The sequence below is a fragment of the Acomys minous genome (genome assembly GCF_964271855.1).
Source record: "Acomys minous genome assembly, chromosome: 9".
Taxonomy (NCBI): Eukaryota; Metazoa; Chordata; class Mammalia; order Rodentia; family Muridae; genus Acomys; species Acomys minous.
The window spans coordinates 95,862,553-95,885,401 of NC_140490.1; the positions used below are offsets into that span (position 1 = coordinate 95,862,553).

Genomic DNA, 22,849 nt, shown 5'->3' on the forward strand with positions numbered 1-22,849 from the left:
ACAAAACCCTCAAGTTTGTAGATTGCCATGAAATAGTAACAGTATGGCTGCCTAAACAAGACCTGAACAATTCCACAAGTTAGCATCCCAAATGGATGGGCCCCATCCATAAATGAAGGGCTACAGAAAACTAACAACTGTTGAGGCAAGCGGATTGAATCTTTCCCAGGGCAAACCAATCCCCAGTTGGTTATTCAATACCAAGCTGTCAGCCTAAGAACATAATAATACATAAAAAAAACCCACTAAATGACTCAATGGGTTGTATTTATATATCTGTGTGTGTGTGTGTGTGTGTGTGTGTGTGTGTGTGTGTGTGTGTGTAACAATAATACTTTAAAAAGAGGTCATGAACTTAAAAGGGGGAATAGAGAAGGAGTTAGAAGGAGGGGAATGATTGTGGAAAAGATTAAGTTTTGTCACAGGTGGAAGCAGTCTTGGCGGGCTTTAGCCTTGGGGCACCCCATGAATACCTTGTGATAGACTTAGTGGAGCCATCCTGGGCCTGGAATTCAGGAAGCAGACCTGGGAACCCCACCTGGGCTATTGTTTTCCTAATTGACCCTCAATGGGAGAAGGAGACCACCCTTTCCATGTGACTGAGGGAGGTGGGGAGGAGAGAACAACAAGTTGAGGCCAGGGGAGAGGGCAGGGAGAGCAGAGACCAGGCCAGACCAGAACGTGGGCCAGACAGACACCTAAGGACCTGTCCCGTGGAAAGGATACCGGAAGGTTCACTCTTTTGTCCCTTTAACCTTTTTTTCCTTCTTGTGTATGCTAGTTGGGTTGTATAATAAAGTTTAATTGTTAAGAAACAGAGCCAACAAATGATATGTTTTAATTTTTAAAATAATGCAAGTTAGCCCCAGACTTAATTTTTAAATAACCAGTAGATTTTGTTGATAACATTCACCTCTAAGGGTTACTGTTTAACCTTATGTGTCAAGTGTCTGGGAAAAGTACCTGTTGTGGAGTAAGCATCTGATATTTGGAGGCTCATGTCACTACCGCTGCTTATACATTTTTAAAACAGAGGCTTGTACCATCTCACAATACTGTCCAGCATGATGGTAATCCCACAAGATTACATCATCTAATGACATCAGCTGTCTTTTTTTACTGTTGGTACACCAATGAGACTGCCCAGCGACAGCTTTTCTCATAGTGTATCCCTGTCATGAAGTGTCACATGACTGTATATATGAAGCACTTATGCATACTGGGCATCGTGTCAGGCAATGAAGAAATACAACTGGATAGAACATGGAAATGGCTCTCATACAACTGACATCCCAAGCTAAATCCTGAAATGTAATTAAACAGTCTGAAAGAGAGCACCCTGCAGCTCATTGCTCTTTATGTAACCTCTATTGATAACTGACTCCTCTTTATAGTTTTCCTAAACTATGTTACTCTTTAAAAAAATTACTTTTCTTTTTTAGAGCTTTTCCCTTGTGACCTAATTAGCGTTCTGGTGCTGGTGATGCTGGTGCTGGTGCTGGTGCTGGTGCTGGTGGTGTGGCTTCTGCTTCCATGAGACACAACCAGCAAAGCAGAAAGAAGGTATCATGAGTTCCAGGCTCACCCCCATGGGTCTGGCTACCTCAAGGGCTCTCTGAAAATTTCCATGGATCATTCCAGAAATTATTTCAAAGTCATTGGTAGTGTTTCAATAGTTTGAAATTGATAAGGAGGAAGAGTAGGGTAGGGGGTAGGCTATTTATGCATCTTGTTGCACCCATGTACTAAGGGAATGCTAATCACACATGAGTGTTGGGTCTACCAAATATGAGTGTTGGGTCTACCAAGGAAGGAACCTCAAGAGGAGAATGACCTGTGCTTTCAACTCACTTGACCACATCCATGGTAGTGCCCAGAGACATTAATAAAACACACCTGCCAAAGACTGAAAATTGCACTACACCTAAAGACTAACACTATCAGAGAACTTAAATATCTAATCAGACCAATACTCAAGATAGAGGTGCTGAAAAGCATGTCAAAAGTTTCAATAAAAGACACATCTAAGGTTATCTTGCAGACGGATCTTAATAAGCAAGCAGGCTACTCATCCACACAGGAATAACCTATAAAACGAGTTAGTCTCACTTCTTCAGATCCTGCTGATATTACACCAAATTACATATGCATTATTAAATAGCTGAAGGGAGACTAGGATGCTGTTAAATAATGAGAACACCAAATGTTTCTAGGCTCCGGGGCATCACAATATCTGTTGTGAAGAATTAAAAGCATTACCAGCAAATGTTTTTATGCCACAAGAAATTCTGAGGCCCTCAAGCAGTGATCTGGTGTGGAACCTATCACGAGTAGACTTTGCCTTATAAAAATAAAATTATAAGCATTTTATAGAGACATACCCAAGGCTCAATATAGTTATAAACATATTAATGATCTGAGTTCAAGATACTTAGAAATTTTCATCATCTTAAACCCAAAGTCATGGGTCAAAGACTCTTCTAGCTACACAGGTTCCAGAACCTTGTAAAGAGATTTAAGTCACAAGACAAGTTTATAATAGCTCAATATAAAACCTCTAAGTGTACTGGTTATAGTGGAATTACCATACTACCACAATATTCCAGAATACCGTGCTTATCTCATACGGCCACTGAAAAATACCAACTTGTTTCTTGACTGATGCATATTTAGAGATGACTTCAGCCTAAAGTGTGCAATACACAATAGGCTTGATAGGTCAGCAAAACAGTTAAGGATGGGACAATCAGCCAGACCACGGATTAAATTAAAACAAAACAAAACAAAAACTCTCACTTATATAGAGTTCCAGTGCAGTGTTACCACTGCCATATAGTATTCTTGAGTTTTTAGTTCCTCAGATGTTCCTATTCTAATCACAGCTCAAACAATACACACTTTGAACATAGTTGCAAATCAAGGGGACTCTATATAATGACTTCACCTGTTTTTCCTTTGCCACTCCCATTCATCCACCCCCAAATGTCTGCACAAGTACAGTTTAATAAGAGGCAACTAAGGTGTTTTCAGGCATAGCACACCCATCATCAGTTAGCATCGCCTCTTCTATGGGAGTTATCATTTAGATTACAAGCATGGTCGGCATGTTTTCTCATAATGGTAGCTATTCTTCATAGGATGGACCGCATAATAGTAATTGTATTTGAATAAGGATGCTAAAACCGGGGACATATTCCATCCCCCAAGGTTTGTAGACAAATCCAAGAAAGAAGGACTCATACTCCTTGTTGGTGGCAGTCATATGTGACTAGATGGTGACCCTCAAAGCGAGTATGGACCTGAGGGGATGATCATCTCAGGTCCCCCCTAAAGGCAGAGTTGACAGAAACATTTCCCTTCTCTTTCTTCTTTCACTGTCCACTCTTCTGTTTCTCCTAAAACCTCTAATCTTAGCAATCCTGCCTATGCGCTAAACCCCATCACTGAGAAAGTCCCTCCTACCCAAGGAAAGTGTCTTCAACTTCCAGCCCTACAAACCTTTCTGCAGGGAGCCTGACTCTTCACCCTTCCTCTCCACCTTAGCAGAAGGACCACCCCCACCCTCAAGTCTGCACTCCATCTCTGCCTCAAGGTACTTGCTCCATCAAAATCCACGCTCTTCCATTGCTAGGCTCTCCCTCTCTGATGGCTCCTCCTGTTTAGCATGTGCATACACTTCTCTTCTTCCACTATAAAGACACACATAAAGTGAGATGGAAGGTCAGAAGGTGGCAGAGTGGTTGCCCAACGTGCATAAGCCCCGCCCCTGGCACCAGGAAAGTCCCTGTGCTGCCTGCCACAGCGCAAAGACTCTCACTGTTCCTCTCATCGTTTCCATAGCCACAAAGTCATCCATTCAGCAAACGAAAACTGTGCCAAGGTTGTTGCTTGTGGTTAATTTAAAGGTGTGGTCTAATAACGTTTATGATTAGACTTATAATTTTGAGGGTGGTATTATCTAACCTGCTATCACAACCAATAAAAGACACAGACACCTGATAAATTTTACAATAGACTTATTTCACTTGTGGCATAGCAGATGTTACCTCCTGAGCTATCTTTATCTCCCAAGGCCCCCATCCCATGCCGCCAGCTCTAATAATTTCTATCTAGGTTACCTCCCATCCATAATTCCATAAATACTTGCTTACTGTCCCATCTGGGCCACTTTCCTCCAACCACACAGATCCAGCCATGTGCTCTTCTCCACACTAACCCATCGTTGGTCCCTCCTTCCTTCCTCCTTCAATACTTGTCTGCTTCTCCTCCCATGATCCTTCTGTCCCTAAAGCCTGGGAACCTTCACCACACCTACCTTCCTCTGGTCTTGCCCAGGTATTGGCTTTTTAATTGGTCAAACACGAATCATTTCTTAGGTAAGGTTTGCATAACAAGAACAGGTATATGTGAGACTGTGCTTGTCTGGACAGCAACCAGATCTTGGGGGCCAGTAATTACGATTAGAATACATAGCACCAGAGCAACCCCCAACAGGGCTTGTTCCATCATGATGTCAACAGCTCCATATTCAAGCTTACTGAACACAGACATGGAGGCAATAAAACAGACGTTTCTTATGGTGAGCTCATGAGATACGGGAGCCATGTGGCACTGCTGGACAGCCATGTCGTGCTTTGACTGACGTTGCTTCCTAAGTGCAATAGCCTCGAGTCTATACTCAACAGAACTCTCCCTGACTTTAACCACCACCAATGTATTGATAGCTGAACAGTTCCCTAAGCCAACTCACTCTGAATGTTGCATTCATACATTCAACCACCTACCCAGATACCCTCAGCTACCCACAATATCTATCCTCCAGTCTCCACCAGCCGTCTGCGCCATGCCTCTCCTTGGGTACCCATCAACTGTCTATGCAACACTTCTGTTATCCATTGGCCATCTATCCCATGCCTGTTCATGAGTATCTACCAGCCACCTACCCTATGCCTCTCTGCAAGCATCCAGGCCAAGTCAGAACTGCAGTAGCATGCCTTTCCTCTGACCTGTACGTCATTATCTACCCAGGCACCTGCTGCAGACCCCATGAGAGTGTGAGCCACCCCCCTCCACGCCAGGACAGAATGAAGTCCTGGGGCCTTCCTCTCCCTGTCTCTCCTGTTTGTTCCCTCTCTAACTGCCCAGCTGCAGGCCTCCACTCATATATAAGCCGGGAGCAGCAACTCTCTGGGCTCCTTCTACATTGCTGCAGGAGAGTCTTTGAAGAGATCACTTGACTCTTTGCTGCCTGCGTCCTCCTACCTGACTCCCCTCTGCTCTCCAGAAAAAAAGCTGAGCCCCTTCATCCTGCTCTCTGGCGTATATTATTGCCTACTTCCTGTCAACCTCGCTGACCTTTTGCCTTCCTGAAGTTCTCAAAGGTGAATTTTAGTTACTCACTATTGCAGTTTATAGCAACAGAGATAGTAATAATACTGTCAATTACAATCCCTACCTTATTGATCTTCTTCAACATATTATAAACTCCTCTCTGACTCTGAGGAGTCTGTCATCTCATTTATCTTTGAATTCTTGATACTTTATGACATCATTTATACCTTAACAGATGTTCAGTGCTTGCTAAGTGTCTGGATAGCTGGAGGACCAACTCGACAAATGGCTGAATGACTATTGATGAAGCTGCACATACAGAAAGTTAGTAGTGAGATAAGAAGTGAAAGAACTGTAACATCCCAAAGGGAAGATGATGCTCCTTTCCCATCCCAGAAATGTGGACACTTGAGAAGCACAACACGGTGTGGGTCTTATTTTCATTCTTATGTTTTTCTGTAAAGAACTATTTTGTTTAATTATAATAATACAATTAGATATATTTGGGTTTAGATTTAATTTTATATGCATATATGTCTATGAAAGTGCATGCTAAGTGTATGAAGATACCCACAGAGGCCAGCCAGAAGAGGATGTTAAGCTACGTGGAACTGGAGCCAGAGGCAGCTTTGAGTGACAGATGTAGGTACTAGGAACCGAACTCATAGCCTCTGGAACCACAGCAAGATATTTCAACTGATGAGCCAGCTCTTCAGCCCCTCTATTTTCATCTTATTCTACTGCCTCAATCCTACAAGTTGCACTGGCAAAAATATTCTGGAAGCCTCAAATCAGCTAAAAACATGTGTCTCAGTCAGGAGTTTGTTGCTGTGAATTGACGTTATGGCCATGGCAACTCTTATAAAGGAAAGCATTTAGTTAGAGCTGGCTTACAGTTCAAAGGTTTAGTCCACTATCATCATGACGCGAAGTGTGGTAGCACACAGACAGACAAGGTGTGGACAAGGAGCCAAGACTTCTACATCTGGATCAGCAGGCAGTAGGAAGAGAGAATGACACTAGGCCTGGCTTGAGCTTCTGAAACCTCAAAGCCCAGCCCCAGTGACACACTTCCCCCAACAAGGCCACACCTACTCCAACAAGGCCACACCTTCTAATAGTGTCACTCTCTATGGGCCTATGGGAGCCATTTTATTTCAAACCACCACAGCAAGTAAGTCAAAAGTATTGGAAAGCCTTCTTCATATCTTTAATTATAAGATTAAAATGTCAATGACTTACCATGGCACAATCAGTAGGACCCTGTACATTGAAGAAGTAAGCTATTGTCAGAATCAAATCTGGACAGACACACACACACACACACACACACACACACACACACACACACACACACACAGAGTTGCTATTTTTTAAAGTGAATTCCCATGAAGACAAAAGTAGAAAGATGCACACAGAGTAAACTTTTCTCATCAATTCTCCTTCTCTTTTCCTTTCATTTCCCTTCAGCTTATGAAAACACTTTGAGCTTATAAAAGTATTTAATCATCCTTGTAGGGCATTGACAGCAATATAAAATGATAACTATCAAATGGTTTATTTTCAAGTAAACCTGAGAAATGGAGTTTGCTCGCATTGCTGAAGGGTTGGCATGCAGAACACGATGGCAAACATTAAAGAAAACTGAGGTTCAGGTTGAAGCTGGGTCTGACCTGAAAAGAGGATCATCTTCAGCGGGTCAGAACTGCCTTCTAGATCTGGCAGTGTCTTGGGTGAAGAAGGGTCGATCTTTAACTGCTTCCCGATGAAGTTTCGGCAGGTTATCTTTAAAAAAAAAAAAAAGAGAGACCAGACATCACTTAGGCATGTCTAGTTTAAAGTCTGGTTCACTTGAAATGTTTATCTCAGTTTCTGTTGAGATAGATGTGAAACAGTACTACAAATAAAAGCTGGTGGAACTCAGTCAGAAGGACGTCAGGGAAAACACAGCGACATAACTTTTCCTATTTCTCTTGTACACAGCTCAGCTGGGAGAACATTAGGGAGATTGCACACAGCAATTAGAATGCATTTTCTGATATTCTATAAATTCAGTGATCTAAATATATATTCCATTATGTGAACTGAAGCACATTTCAAATACAAGCTCCTCTTCCAAAGGCAGATTTAGTTCCAGCCTACTCATAATTAACACAATTGTGACTTCCCTGATGAAGTTTTTCAAAACTAATTGCTTCTCCAGTATTTTGACAATTTCTTGAACAGATGTTTGAGTTCTCAAATTGTAAAATATGCGAAAACAGAAAAGTGTTTAGATGAAAGGAAATTCCGTTAAAGAGACCAAGGCCCTGCATACTCAGATAATCAAGTTTACTCCTTCTCAAGTCTCTGGGGGAGTTGAAGACAGGTAGCTTAGTTTTACAATGAAGCTTAATTGTTTAGGGGTTAAGATGTTTTTAGGTCTAGATAGGTGCTCTAAGTTGATAATGACAATATGTGATGGAGATTGATTTACATTCAGAATTTTAGATGCACCAAGATAGGAAAGATGTCTTTTTCAAGGCTGTCAAATACAAATATCCAAGACACTAAGAATGTAACATTTATATCATTCATGATTGTATCACGGTTCTTCATGCCATAGGTAATCTATTGTAAATATGTGTAATAATATAAATGTATATGTACAAAAATAAAATAATTTTTAAAAATTTGAAAAAGAGACCAAAGCCCTGTTCTCTTCATGTATCTATGCCCATTCCTTGGTCTAACCCAAACCAGTCACTCAAGATATAGCTGCCTTTCAGTCCAGTCTGGTGAAGGTGCTTCTTCCTTGTCTCTGGTGGGCATTTCCATAAAGAGATGGAAACAGAGTCTGATAAGATGCAAACTTTTTCCTACAGTTTAATAAAGCACACCTGGATGGGCCATTCTCTCTCAGGCTTCTTCAAAGGAATCTTTGTTGAAAGCCAGGGTGTCATGCACTATTACACACTGATAGGATAATGTGGCAGCACAGAGAAAAACAAGCAACAACTTCTACTCTTAAGGAACATATCCCAGAGGGTTGTAAAAACAAACAAAATACTGAAACACATAATGTAGCACATTGAAGACTTTTAGTGGCTATAGAGGAATGGTGCAAACAGGCACATGGTTTTAAATATGGGAGTGAATGAGAAGTTCAGCCAAGGGTATGAAAGGTGGGAGGAAAATCCGTGTGGGCATACGGAGGAAAGTACATTCCAAGCAATGGCACTGACCCAGGGGTGAGAACGTCTCAAGAATAATGTAGTTGAAGCTACAGAATTGAATGGCCTAGGCCACCTTAGCCCCAACATTCACGAGACAGACACTGGAGGACTGCTGTGAGTCCAAGGCCAGCCTGGTCTGCATAATGAGTCAGTCCTAGGCCAGCCACAGCTGTAGAGACCCCGTCTCAAGAGTATCCAAATAAACATAAAATTTAAAAATGTGCAGGAGAGCTGGGTGTGGTGGTATAAGCTACAATCCCAGGACTCAGCACTCAGAAGCAAGAGGACCAGGCGTTCAAGGTCATCTTCTACTATACAGCAAGTTACAGGTCATTCCTGAGCTACAGGAGATAAACAGCTAAACACCTACAGGGACTGGACCAAATGATAGCCAGTAGCAAAGGCATGAACTATATAGAATAATGTATATGAGGCCATGAGGAAGTTCTGTAGAATAACGTATAATAAGGCCATGAAGAAGGTGCTTACTTCATTCTAAATCTGATGGGAGGCCCACATAGGATTGTATAATCTGTAGTCTGACTTGGGTTTTCAAAGGGCTGCTTTGTCCACTGAATTTGAGAGTAGACTGCAGGCCGGACAGGGTACAGGGTAATTACAAAGTCACCAACTCGAGAAAACACACCAGTAGTTGGATCAGAGGACTGGCCAGTGCTGAGAATGGGCCTGAGTCTGATTGTATTTTGAGGACAGAAGATTTGGAAAGCAATGTGAAGTGGAGTGTGAGAACAAGGAAGGAGTCACAGGTGCCACCATGGCGTCTGATGTGAGCAGTTCGGACAGGGCTGTCATCAACTGACAAGAACAGGCGTGTTTGCGATCTACTAAGTGTGATGAGTGCTATAAACATCCAAGAGGGGACGGCTGGAGTGTGGGTCCGCTGCTTAGGGCTAACCTTTAAGGAGAAAAGGCAGGGAGGCGTCCATTTTGGGGCATAACCACACTTCACTCCAATCCTTCATAAATCAAGCACTAACCTAGATAATCCTGGGGCAGGATTCTTCCGAAACTAACTAATGCCCCTAGTTAGCTAACTTTAAACTAGAGTGACTGTGCTCGGCCGACCTGGCCTACGCACACAAGTCCTTTCCATGCCATTGAGCCCCAGAGCGGCAGCAGCTGCACCTACAGTTGCTCGCTCCTCTTGCGAAGCAGCCACCTGGCTGATTTTGAACCACTAAAACGAACGTGCAAGAGGGAAGGCACTCACTTGGTCGTGAGGAGCGTCTGTGAGAACAGGAGAAAATCAAGTCCTTCCTGCAATCCCACACACTAGTGTGAGCGCAGGGGCTGGAATCAGGCCAAGGCCTTTGGGAAGGCAGGTTCACATGAGGCATAAATTCATATCTGTTCAGTTAGTCAATTGGAAGGTTTACAAATCTCTCTTCCTTCATCCCTGTCAAGATTACTATGATTTCATGAGCCTTGAACATTTTCACCTTCACGGGGCTAGTGGTCCACTTAAAATGTATATGCTAAACCATTTTATCTTATGACTGAGTTAGGGTTACGTACAAAAATATCCATAGTAAAAAGTAAAACATTGTCTTTGTCCTAAGAACTACCTTTTCCTTATTTTTAAAATGAACTCAAACATAAAGCAGGCCCCTGAAAACTACTGTGGGATCTAGGGAGCTGGTCAGCCCTGACCCAGATATATGTTTCTTGGGAGAAGGCCTTAACTTCTGGATTTGTTGTATCTTGAGATCTCTGCCCAAGAACAGGCTGTCAATCACATTTGTGGATCTGGATGGAGGATGCCCAATGGAAGCCATAGCTTCTCAGCTTACCTTCTCTCTATTTTCAGCCTCGTATCTGGCACAAGCCTGTTGGGAGACATCAGGGCCATCGAACTTTTGTATCCTCACGAGCAGCTGACGCTGGGCATACACCAAGAGCGGGGTCACTTGCTCTGTGTACCTCTCTCTGGGCCACGGTAAAGAACAAATCGAGAAGTTACCTTGAGCTAACAGACCATCCCCCGAAGAAGCCTGTTACTTTTCAATGGCTTTGCGGCCGCACGTACTGTGAAACGATGTTGAACTGGATGGCAAGAGACACCAGTGTTTCCCACTTCTCCACGTAGTACAACACCTCCAGGGACTTTAACACAAAGTCGTGGATCCATTTCAGGTCGACCACGTTGACATCATCCAAAGGATCCTCAAAAGTCAGGCTGGCACCTCCGCTGTCGTGTTTGATGCTCCCGAAGCAGCTGGGAATGCTGAACTCGCCTTTCTCTCCGACCGACTGTGAGAAGCACATGGAAATAAAGTTCCCAGTATAAGGCCTTACTGCATGTGTTCCTGGGAAACGGATGTGATAATGTAACCTGAGGAGAAACTCAACTAAGAGGAGAAATTAATGTTGCGTGACTCACTGGTTTGTGATGGGAGATGGTGGCTGTGCAGTAACACCTTCGGGGATGATCAACATGTGCTGGGTTTGGGCTTGTCGTAATTTAATACAGCCGCCAGACACGCGTGGCTGCTGGTTATGTGAAATGTGATGCTGCAGCTGAGTACTTAATTTTGCTTGGTTTTAACTATTTCAGATTTTAACATAGTTCACGACAGCTAATATTCACTAGACAGCAGAGGCAGAGTTTTATGCTTGGTATTTACTCATTGTTGATTTAAGTAAGGACATTAAACCAACATGACAGAGCTTTTAGGGAAAGCTCTATGTGTGTTGAGTACATTAACTAGCGTGTAGAATACTACCCCCAGTTCCTTAATATAAAGGTCAGTTTTATGGAGGTGTCTTAGTTATTTTTGATGAAACACCATAGGATACAAAATTAACTTAGGGTAGAAGAGGTTTATTTGGCTTACATTTTCCACATCACTGTTCGTCATTGAAGGAAGTGAGGACAGGAGCTCAAACAGGGCATGAGCTGACGCAGAGGCCATGGAGACGTGCTGCTTACTGGCTTGCTCTCCAGGGCCTGCTCAACCTGCTTTCCTATAGAACCCAGAACCACCAGCTGGAGGATTGTGCCACCCACAATGGACTTGGCTCTCCCCCATCAATCAATAATTAAGAAAATATCCTATGGGCTTGCCTGCAGTGTGGTCTTCAGAAGGCATTTTCGCAATTGAGGTTCCTTCTCAGATGACTATAGCTTGTGTCAAGTTGACATAAAAGTAGCCAGCACAGCTGACTCCTTGTAGACTTGACACACACACACACATCACTATTAAGCCACAACCTTTCCTTTCTTTTTCATCCTCAATATCACACATTAATCTCAACATCACAATATAAAACCATTTCTAATTTTAAAAGTCCCACAGGTCTTACAAAAACACTTTACAAATTCAATCTCTTTTAAAACCCAAAGTCTTTTTTAAAAATACAAGGTCTACAACTGTGGGCTCCTATAAAATCAAAAAACAAATGAAATACTTTCCTACTTCAGGAGTGAAGAGCCAGATACAGTCATGATCTGAACAAAGCAAAACCAAACTTCAGCTGTGAAATAATAACTCAATGACCAATGGCTGGGATCTACTCATGATCTTCTGGGATCCTCCAAAGGCCTTGGCCAGCCACTCACAGCACATATAGGCTGAGGCTGTCTCCTTTACATAGCTGCTGCTGACCGCGGTGGTCATCCCATGAAATGGGGGGTCTCTGGCTGCATCTTCATCAGTAGCCTCTCCTGGACTCTCTTCAAGGTGCCCAGCCTCAACTTCTCTGCATGCCTCCCTTAAGCCTGGGCCTCTGGCTGCTAATGAGCCTTGCACCTTCACCAATGGCCTCTTTTTGCCTCTCACAGTTCCAGGTCTCAGTTGTCCTTCATGCCTTCAAATTCGCTGCGGCCTGGGAGACGCTTGTGCTGAACTGAGTTCGGCATCCAGCATGGAGTACAACCTTGGCCCCCTCTGGAACGCAGCTTCTGTGTGCTGACTCTCAGGAGACACTTCTCAGATTTCATCTTAGCGGTGCTGTTCTCTTCTCAGTCACTGCTAATCTCTCGGCTCAATTATCCCAGGAGAGCAGGGGTTTCATTTTAGCTGTTCTGGTGTCTTGTTCATCACAGCCAATTCTTCTGCCTCAGCTAACCAGAACCACAGATTCTTAAGTCAAAAGATGCAACGGCCCCCACTGGAGTCCACAGGTGACTTTCAAACGTCCCTCTGGAACTTCACAAGCCAGGTCTCCATCGTCTGCATTTCTTCCAACATTCTTATCTTCTAAGCTCCCATAGAACAACTCACCGAGCTTTAAACACTCAATGGCTTTTCTATAACAAAGTTCCAAAGTCCTTCCACAGTCCTCGCAAAACAACGCGGTCGGGTGTGTCATAGCAATGCCCCACTGTCCTCACATTAGTTTCTGTCCAATTAGGGTTACTATTGGTGTGATCAAGCTCCCACATCACTGTTCACCTTTGAGGAAGTCAGGGCAGGAACTCAAGCAGGGCAGGAACCTGGAGGCAGGAGCTGGTATAGAGGCCATGGAGGTGTGCTGCTTACTGGCTTGTCCATTTGAAATAGCTCAGCCTGCTTTCTTACAGAAGCCAGGACCATCGGCCCACAGATGGTACCACCCACAGTAGGATGGGCCTTCTCCCATCAATCACTAATTAAGAAAATGCCTTCCAGGCTTGCTGACAGCCTGGTCTTAAGGAAGCATTTTCTCATCTGAGGGTCCCTCCTCTCAGATGACTCCAGCTTGTGTCAAGTTGACATAAAACTATCCAGCTCAGGAGACTTTTATCTAGAGGCCTGATTTTTGTCCAAACTAAAAAGTGACTGTTTTAACTACAATTGTGCTTATTTCCCATGAGACCTGATGCATTTGTTATATCCCTCTGAAGTTTTTTGCAGCAAAACAAAGTGTCTGAGGTCTAAAGGCCAGGCTGCAGCTCAAAACAGGCAACTGGGCTCAGCTCCTTCTGTCCTGGTGACTCGTTAAGAGAGGGAAGGCCTTAACAAAGGTGGGGGCTGAGCAAGAGCCACTCCTTCAAGCTAGAAGGTCATGACTATCCTCTAGCTATGGAAGATCAGGGAATGAAGAGATGCTGGAGCCAGAATTGGCCGCGTGGGATTTACCCCTTACATGGTGCCAGTGCATGGAACAAGCTCAAAGGAAGCCGTGTCCTGAGTTGTGAGCCCAGTTCCCAAGCCGATGAGTCTGCAGTGTCACATATGTGTGTAAGAGGCTAGCTCCAGCTCCCTTCTCCCACATCTCCAAGTGAAGGCCTTGGCACTTGCTCTCCTCTTGTCAGCCTGTCCCACTCGCCCTTTGCGGCTTGCCATGCTTACACGCTACATCCGGTACCAGGTTCACTTCTAGGATGAAAGGTAAGGAAATCCTCAGTGGTGACCATACGTTCCAATACAGAGCTCACTAACAACAAAGCTAAGATTCTGTCTCAAAGTGTCTTATTCAGCATCCATCTCTCCATTGACTCTTATCTGATAGGCAAGGGCGGAAGAGCATGATGTGACCAGACAACACTAAGAAGGAAGCAGAGCTGACATATCAGGGCTGAGGTAGCATTTGGAGAGTATGGTTTGGTTGTGATCATGGTCTAAACACTTAAAGATTTAGTATGTGCCGTGTGCAATTCCTTAAGATGCTTTGTTCAGGGCAACTTACAGCTCTCAAAACAGTAGAGGAAGTCATAATAAGACCTGGACACCTTCTATGCGCTTCAATAGTTTTCAAATTTTCGGATATACTCAGTCCTTTTATCATTTTAATCATATCCCAGAAATTAAACTAATCAGCCTATAAATATTTCAACATAATCTCTAAAGAGTGAACGATTCATTTTACAAAAAAACCCATAACTATAATATGAAAAAGAGACAATAATAAGGATTGAGGAGATGGTGTGGTGGGAACAAGTGCACATCCCCCAGTAAGGAGGACATGCGTCTAACTAAAGCTTCAGAACTAGCAACAGTGGCACCTGTGCTCCAAGGGCAAGACAAGGATGGACACAGATGCCTGTGGACCAGTCAGATGCCTATGGACCAGCCAGATGTGGACCAGCCAGATGTGGACCAGCCAGATGTGGACCAGCCAGACGCCGCCTGTGGACCAGCCAGACGCCTGTGGACCAGCCAGCCCAACATTTATAGCCCAGCGGCAAAATCACAGAGACACCTTGGCTCAAACAAGGCGGAAAGCAAGGATCAGCACAGAGGGAGTTTGTTCTCTGACTTACACATGCATGCTGTGGCACTCCCACACCTGTAAATACAAATACATGGATTCATATCATACATATACACACATGCGCGTGCACACACATACACACACACACACACATAAATAGCACTAAAATAGTTCTTCAACAAACACACTCAAAATGTCCCTGTTTCTTGAAACAAGAGCTACACAAAGCCCAAGCGGTGCCATTCATTATGGCTCAAGTCCTTTATCATCTATGAGTTCATCTCCCTTTTTAACATTTCATTTTGTTGTTGAGGAAACCATGTTGCTTCCTGGAGATCTCCCAAGGGCTTGATTCTGTCAACTGCATTCTTAAGGCTTTCTTTGAAATGTTCCTCTGTCAACTGCATTTGTGTCAACTGTGAGGTCTAAATGCCTGATCTGATTAGTTTGGGTTTTTTTTTTCTGAACGTGGAACTCCAAGCCACTCCTTCCTCCACTTAATTCATTAAGAACTGACAAACCTCAGTCCTTCCATTCCAACAGCCTTTCTTCACTCACTACCTGCACACCTGGCCCCCTTTATGGAAAAATGGAATTTAAAGACATTCTAGACAGCTGCTGCTGCTGCCACCGCTTCCTTTGGGGCCCTTCTAATTTCACTGCCTCCCTTGCCATTTTTTTTTTAACTTGTATAAATGGTCTTCCTTCAGGTTCTCCATTTGTATCATTGACACATTGCTTTCTTCATGCTAATACTGTGGTCTCCCAGGTATTATTAAGCCTTCAATTGGGTAGTGAGTCCTGAAAGTTCAGTTTGTTCTGAAGACCTGCTGGGCTGGTGGGGTCTGGGGCCAAAAAGATTCCCTTTCATTTGCATTTGCTTATAAATTTTAAAACTGTCAATGTTTTTTAAAAATGCCTTTGGATTTCCATGGGTCGACAGATGAAGCTGAGGATAACTCACAGCCAGTCTTCCTGGCATGACACTGTGAGACAAGGAACCTCTAAAGATGATGAGTTCGTTTTCTGTTGGCCGTCTACTGCTGGGCATGCTGCCTTCCCTTATGAGTAGTTTGCTTCCCCAGTGAGACTCCCTTGGAGGAAACTAAATATATATGTGCAAGTGTGTATCAATTAAAGATTGATTCTGGGTTAAGAATAGAGACGTGTGTTACCTTCTTCTCTTTTTAGCTCTAGGACCCTACCTGTTACATACCCTGTGTGTGATTGCCTCAGTCTCTGTGTTTTTTGTTTCCTAATGTTCATAATTTCTCTCATATGAAGAAGTATATGTGTTTTCCTACCTGGTCAAAGAATCTGTGCCTTTTAATTAGGGTGCTTACCAGTTTACATTTAATATAGTTATGGATATGACTGAGTTAATTTTAATACTTGTCTTAGTCAATGTTCTAGTGCTGTGAGGAGACATCATAATCACAGCAACTCTTAAAAGAAAGCACTTACCTGGGGGTTGTTTATGGTTTCAGAGGTGTAGTCCCGCATGGTGAGAAGCATGGCAGCATGCAGGCAGACATGGTGCTGGAGAAGAAGCTGACAGCTCTATATCTGGATCCTCAGGCAGCAGGAAAAGTGAAACTCTGGGCTTCGCATGAGCTTTTCGTCGAGACCACAAGGCCCACCCATAGTGACACGCTTTTACCAATGAGGCCACACCTACTTCAACAAGGTCATGCCTCCTAATCCTTTCAAATAGTGCTGCTCTGGTATGAGCCTATGGGGTTCATTTTCATACAAACCACAACAATACTTGGTATTTGTTTTCAATGTGTTCTTTGTATGTTTCGTCCCTGCATCATTTCTTTCCTTCTTTTAAGTTAATTGAGTATTATTTAGTCTCATTTTATTAGCTTTTCTGGCTATCTCTTTTTGTTGCTGTCATTACTTCATGGATTATGGATCACATGCCACTTAAAGTTAGTATTATAACACTCAGTGTTAGGTAGCTTAATTTTATTTACATGCTTTGTCTTTCATGATATTTTTATTAGATATCATCATCCTTCAGAAATGTTATAATGTTATATACCAATGTGTTTATGTGTTTGCTAATTTTCAAATTGTTTACATTGTTGCATATTGTTTCCATTTTATTTCTATAATCTAAGTCATGGTATGATAGATTTTCAACAGCCACAAGCCTTAGCACCTGGAGCAATTGAAAAGAGTTAGACAGACAGCTGGGACAGAGGTAACCTGGGCTTCTCAGCCTTCTTGTGGATTATATCTACTAAGACAATTCATATAGGAGACAGAATGGAGGAAGGGATTCTTTCTCTTTCCTTCAAACAAACTAGATTTTCAGACTGAGATGTTTTTAATTAACATTAATGCAAGGTATGTGCTGTGAACAAAATTAGAATGAGAAACAAATGCAAAACAGACAAACCAAATGGGAACACAAGAAAAATATCAATTTCTACTTATCCCAAGCTTGAGGATAAAAGATATTTTTTAATTACTAAAATGCCCTTACCTTGATAGAATTGGTGCTCTGTAGCTTTATTAGCATGTCAATAAGCAGTTCTGTGCCCAGGCTGAAGGGTAACACACAGATGCAGAAAAAGGCATCCTCACTAATAGGGAAAGCTTTGTAATTGTCCACAGCCTGCTTCAGTAGGATTTGCAGTTCCCGGGAAAAGTTCCAGAAGACCCTGCAGCAGTTCTGCAGTAGAGTCCAATAGCCACCACGGTAAGCAAGCACCTAAGACAAATATCACGTTTAATACCACAAAATTCCAAAAGTTATAGATGTTTGGAAAATTTGACATTTTTTTCTGCTAACATATATGTCAATGATTTTTTAAAAAACTAACTAAAACCATTTATTATGTGCTGCTCACATGCTTAATACTGTGGCATGCTATTTACATACATTAGCTGATCTGAGTTCACCAATCCTGATAGGCAAATATACTTTAGCACTCTAGCAGTAAAGAAATAAAGCCTAAGCTAATTTGCCCATGGTCCTCAACCCACTAAGTGAAAAGGTAAGATCTGCATATTCATAGCCAGAGTCTGAGAATCCCATTTTTGTAGGTGCTGGGGGTACAGCAGTGAGCAAGGACAACTGGTCTACCTTCCTGCTGCTTACATTTACAAGAAGAGAAGGCCAACAGTAAGAAGGTACACAAAAATGGGTTTTCAGGAGGAAATATATTTTATTTTAAATAAAGCAGGAGCTAGAGAGATGATTCAGTGGTTAAGAGCATATAAGATCTTCCAGAGGACCTTGATTTGATTCTTAGCACCCACATCAAGTGGCTCACAACCAACTGCAATTCCAGCTGCAGAGAATTCAATGCCTCTGGACTTTTTGGGCCTCCACTGAGGTGCACATACACACAGAGATGCACACACACACACACACACACACACCCAGAGGGGGGGGAGGGAAGGAGAGACAGAGAGGCACAGAGAAAGAGCCTTAAAAATAACAAAAATTAATGTAAAAAATCAGAACTAAGCCAGAACCGGCTAGGAATGAGAGAACATATTATCTTAGAGTCAGAGAAGAATCCTTCCTGAGGTAGAAGGAGGTCCAAGAACCTTGAAGTAAGCAGACCATGTAAAGGTGGGGAAGAGGAGAACACCAAAGACTCAGAACAAGGAACAGAAAGGATGAAGGGTGAAACTGAGCTGGAGAGAAAGCAGGTTTAGTGCCTTTGTAATAAGAGTGGGAGGCAGAACAGAAGCAAGGAAAGCTGAACTCCACCCTGTGAGGAGGGCTTGGCTCCTCAGTGCTCTGAAGCTAAGAGGAGGAGGCATAAAATTGGGTGTCCATGGCCAAGGGGATGGTTGTGAAATCACCCTGTCCATTCCACGGAGGAAACTCAAGGGTCCTTTCTTTTGTCTTAAACGCATAATGATCCTCTCACCTTTGAAGACACTTTAAGCACACGCTTTTCCTGCTGTGATTTAAAAAGAAACATTTCTTTATGGCTAAGAATTCCAATCCTGAGTTTAGCTGTCTGCTACTTAGGATTTTAAAAGCATAAAAGGTGGCTGCAGAAATGGGTCAGTGGGTAGAAATGGTTCCTGTAGAAGCATGAAGATCTGTGTTTAAATCTCTAGCTTTAATATAAAAAGCCAGGCATGGCAACTGTACCACTGTACCTGGAACTGTTGCACTGGGGTATGAGTTGGCATTGGCAGAGACAGGAGGATACCAGGGACTTGCAGGCTGCCAGCCTAGCTCAACATTCAGTGAGAGACTCTGTGATTAAAAGAAGCAGTGATAGTGCAGGACACCCAATGTCCTTACCTGGCCTTTGTACACGAACACCTGCACCCACATGTACACATGTACACACACACACACACACACACACACACACACACACACAGAAGAGGTAAGTATATTAGCATAAAGGGATACAAGTGGATGATAGAACCAGGAGGTTGAGACAAGAATAGGTTTTTCATAGTCAGCAGCATCATTCTTCTCTGGACTAGAGGAAAGAGAGAGAGTTGTGATACCACAGGAGTCATAGCAACACTGGGAATGCACCCAGTGATCTCATAAAAGAATCCTATTTGCCACTTGTTGCAGAAAAGCAGTCAAGGCATGTGCATCGTCACAGAGTCTTCATGGTACCAAAGGTCACCAAGAAGACTCTGGGTGCAAAGATGACAGCTAACTAAAAGAGCTTATATCTTTTTACCAAACAACCAGACAGCACATAAGTCTTTAATGTCTTATCAGGTAAACCTCAGAAGTGGCTGAGACGAAACCAACAAGATAAAATCTATATGTAGCAAGTGACTATGGGAAGTGTCAAGATAAGCCTTTTGGAGGCCAACAGAGAATGGCAAGTGTGTGTCAGTGGCTCCTACAACTCATCAAATGATCCTGATCCACTGCACACACTATTGATCTACTAGGGAGTCTTAGTACACTAGTGAAGTCTCAAAAATGGATCCAAGGCTAGAGTGGTGACTATGACTATTTCCCCCTTCTTTACGGAAGTCTCCTGATGTGATCTTGCTATAAACACACACACACACACACACACACACACACACACACACACACACACACACACACTTCCTTTTAGCTACACCAACCTGATTGATTGCTATTGGTGCTTGAGGCTGTCAGGGATAGTCTGATTGGCCCTTCAATCATATAAAAGCTTATACACGGAACAATAAAGTTAGATCTAGACGTTCAGTCTGGTCTCCAGAGTCTGATTCCCAGGTTTCTGTATGTCCTCTATCTCCACTCGTCCGCCTTCCCCTGGTGATTGATCCCCACAAATGAGCATATCTTACACACCCACATTTACGGGAGGGGCTCATGACTAGTCTACTGCACAATCAAAGGGAAAGGACTGAGTTACCATGGCTCTCTTGCAACATGAGAAGATTTTCATAAAGTGATCCAGTCCCCAATTCAGTGCTCGATCCTTCTCTCTAGCATTAGTACCACTGCCTAATTGAGATTCTGATTCATAGATTACTTGTGTTTTTATCTTGGAAACATTATCTTCACTTTTGGAATTCCAAAATGCAGCAAAATCTTCAATATCTACATTCCAAAAATAAAACATAATACTATCAAAAACACAACTAAAAAATAAAAAAAATAAAGCATACATGTATATTCTAATAAAGGTGACATATGTCATGTAATGGTAATACATGTCACATAAACTTGGAGAAGGAATGGCTCAACCAGAGCCTGAAGTGGCCACCTCCTGTAGCCAAGCAGGACTTTGGTGGAGGAATGGAAACACCAACCCATCCATAAACCCTTTGCCCTGCCTACAAGATGTGCGAGAATAAAGATAAAGCAGAGACTGAAGAAACAGCCAACCAATGACTAACCTAACTTGAGAAACAACCCCATGGGAGAGAGCCAATCCCTGACACTATTAATGACTCTCTGCTATGCTTGCAAACAGGAGCCTAACATAACTGTCCTGAGAGGCTTCATCCAGTTGCTGATAGATGCAAAGACACACAGCCAAACATTAGGCTGAGCTTGAGGAGTCTTGTGGGAAAATGGAGGGGATGATTGAGGGAGCCACGGGGTCAAGGACAGGAGGCATGGCTAGCCCCATTGGAGGATATGGAGAAGAGCACTTCAGGCAAAGGTGGGGGCAAAGGAGCAATGTGGAGGAAGAAATGAGCAGGTGTTGGAGAAGCAATGACAAAACCCACTGTTCTTTAATCTTCCCATACAGCCGTTTCCAGGACCAGCACTCTCATTCCTCAGCCAAGAGCGCCCCGGCTGTTCACTCCTCAGCTAAGGTAGCATCAGCCCGGAAGTGCTTCACCCACCACATATCTCCTCCCCCATATCTGCACTAACTAGTCTGAAGTGTGATGTCCTGTCTCCAGTATTAGAGTGGGTTAAAGCTAGGGATAAACTACATGTCAATGGATTTACAAAAGGAGGAGGAGGAGGAGGAGGAGGAGGAGGAGAAGGGGAGGAAGAGGAGAAAGAAGAAAAGGAAGAAGAATCTGATTTTATGTTTGTAGAATTTCTCTTTAATTATGTGGATATACATAACATGGTACATGAGTAGTGCCAGTCTACACCCAGGAGAACCAGAAGCATGGAAGACACCTCACGATGACCCAACACTGCTATCAAGGCAGTTAACCAGCTACTAAGACCCCCAATCAACAGGGATGCCACAGTGCTTAAATGCCACCATTAAGGGATTTGTGAGGAGGCTCAAGAGACAAGAGCACTGACTGCTTTTCTGGAGAATCTGGGTTCAATTCTCAGCACCCACATGGAGGTTTACAATCACTGGTAATTCCAGGCCCAGGGGCCTCAGCTCCCTCTTTGGGCCTTGACTGGCATTAGATATACACATGGTGCACATATATGCATGCAGTCAAAACACACTAAGATAAATATTTTAATGACGGTGTGAAAAATCTACATACATGAAATTTTAATAGCATAAAGATACTATAAACACATGTTCATTTGTAAAATGGGCAGTAGTCAAGATAGAAACCTCTGTTGTTTAAAAACAGTATTCCAGGTTCTATCATATTTACAGGAAAGAGTTTTAAAAAAAAATCAACCAAATTTGACATGTAAATAGTCAGCACTGCGTCCAGACAGCAAGACCTCTATGTCTATGTGTCTCCGTCACCCAGAGACTATGAAACAAACCATACAGGAGCACTTCCTGCCCTGCAAGCAGAATATTATTTCATTCACCTTGAAGTGCGCTTTCATAGAAGATGCAATTCGAGACTGTAAGGCAGCAGTGGGCTGTCCCAAGTTCAAACTCAGCGATCGTGACTCTGTTTGTGCCTGGCAATATCAGTACATTGGTGGAATCTATTTGAGAAGTGATTTCCACTAAGATTATCACTCCTGCTAGCAAGTCTTCATCTACTGAACATGAAGGGTTTCTTGCAGGCTCTGGCAGGCCTTGCCCTTCTCTCATCTCCTCTTCCTTGCTAAAAACCATTAGACCACATTCTGAAAGCTAGTCCCCACAGTCTATTCCCTGTTTGGCCACTACCTCCTACTGAGGCTGACTAGCAAGGTCCAGCTATCACAGTACTGAAGTCCAGCTATCAAAAGCCCCCTTTGGATCACCTAATTGACATGCTCAATCAAAACAAACCAACCCATCCTAACATAGGGTTTCTCTTTTTCCTCCATAAACCAACGTTTTCCTATGGACCATGACAATCTCCTCTCTATCCAGAGGCAGTTCTTTGTGCTCTCTGGGGCAAATGTCTCCTCCTCCCCCACGCCACCGCACCCCACCCCTTGCTTTCTGCCTCATCCTCTATCTCCTATCTTTGTCTCTTATTCCATGCTCTTTTTTCCTCTGGGGCATATAAATCTCCTTTGCGATGAGAACTCAGTCTTGGGGTATCTTATGGTGACTTTGAGGCCCTTTCAGAACAGTAAAAGGCTGCTAATACTTATACCTGCAGAGCAATCAAAATGATTGTTAGTGAAACATTAGATACTTAATTGTTAAACTCAAGAAGGGCAATTACCCAAACATACTAACACAACTAAATTGCTGGGCTTTTGAAAATGGCATATATATCTCTCTGTGTCAGCATCTATGCTTACATGTGTATGTGTGCATGTTATATGCTGTTTGTGTTACTTAATAAAAATTTAGAGGCAGTTGATA

The 22,849-nt window shown here is 43.1% G+C and overlaps 1 protein-coding gene across 4 annotated transcripts in view; it reads right to left on the minus strand.

Annotated features, from left to right (window-relative positions):
• CFAP54 (cilia and flagella associated protein 54) overlaps positions 1–22,849 on the minus strand; it is a 296,457-nt gene that overhangs the window by 151,263 nt on the left and 122,345 nt on the right. For all 4 annotated transcript variants that reach the window (XM_084796148.1, XM_084796147.1, XM_084796149.1 and 1 more), the window contains 5 exons: positions 20,063–20,250; positions 17,197–17,424; positions 10,594–10,817; positions 10,358–10,493; positions 7,005–7,116 (listed from right to left, as the gene is read on the minus strand). In XM_084796148.1, the coding sequence (XP_084652274.1) occupies positions 7,005–7,116; positions 10,358–10,493; positions 10,594–10,817; positions 17,197–17,424; positions 20,063–20,250 (888 nt within the window). The remainder of the gene's footprint in view (positions 1–7,004; positions 7,117–10,357; positions 10,494–10,593; positions 10,818–17,196; positions 17,425–20,062; positions 20,251–22,849) is intronic.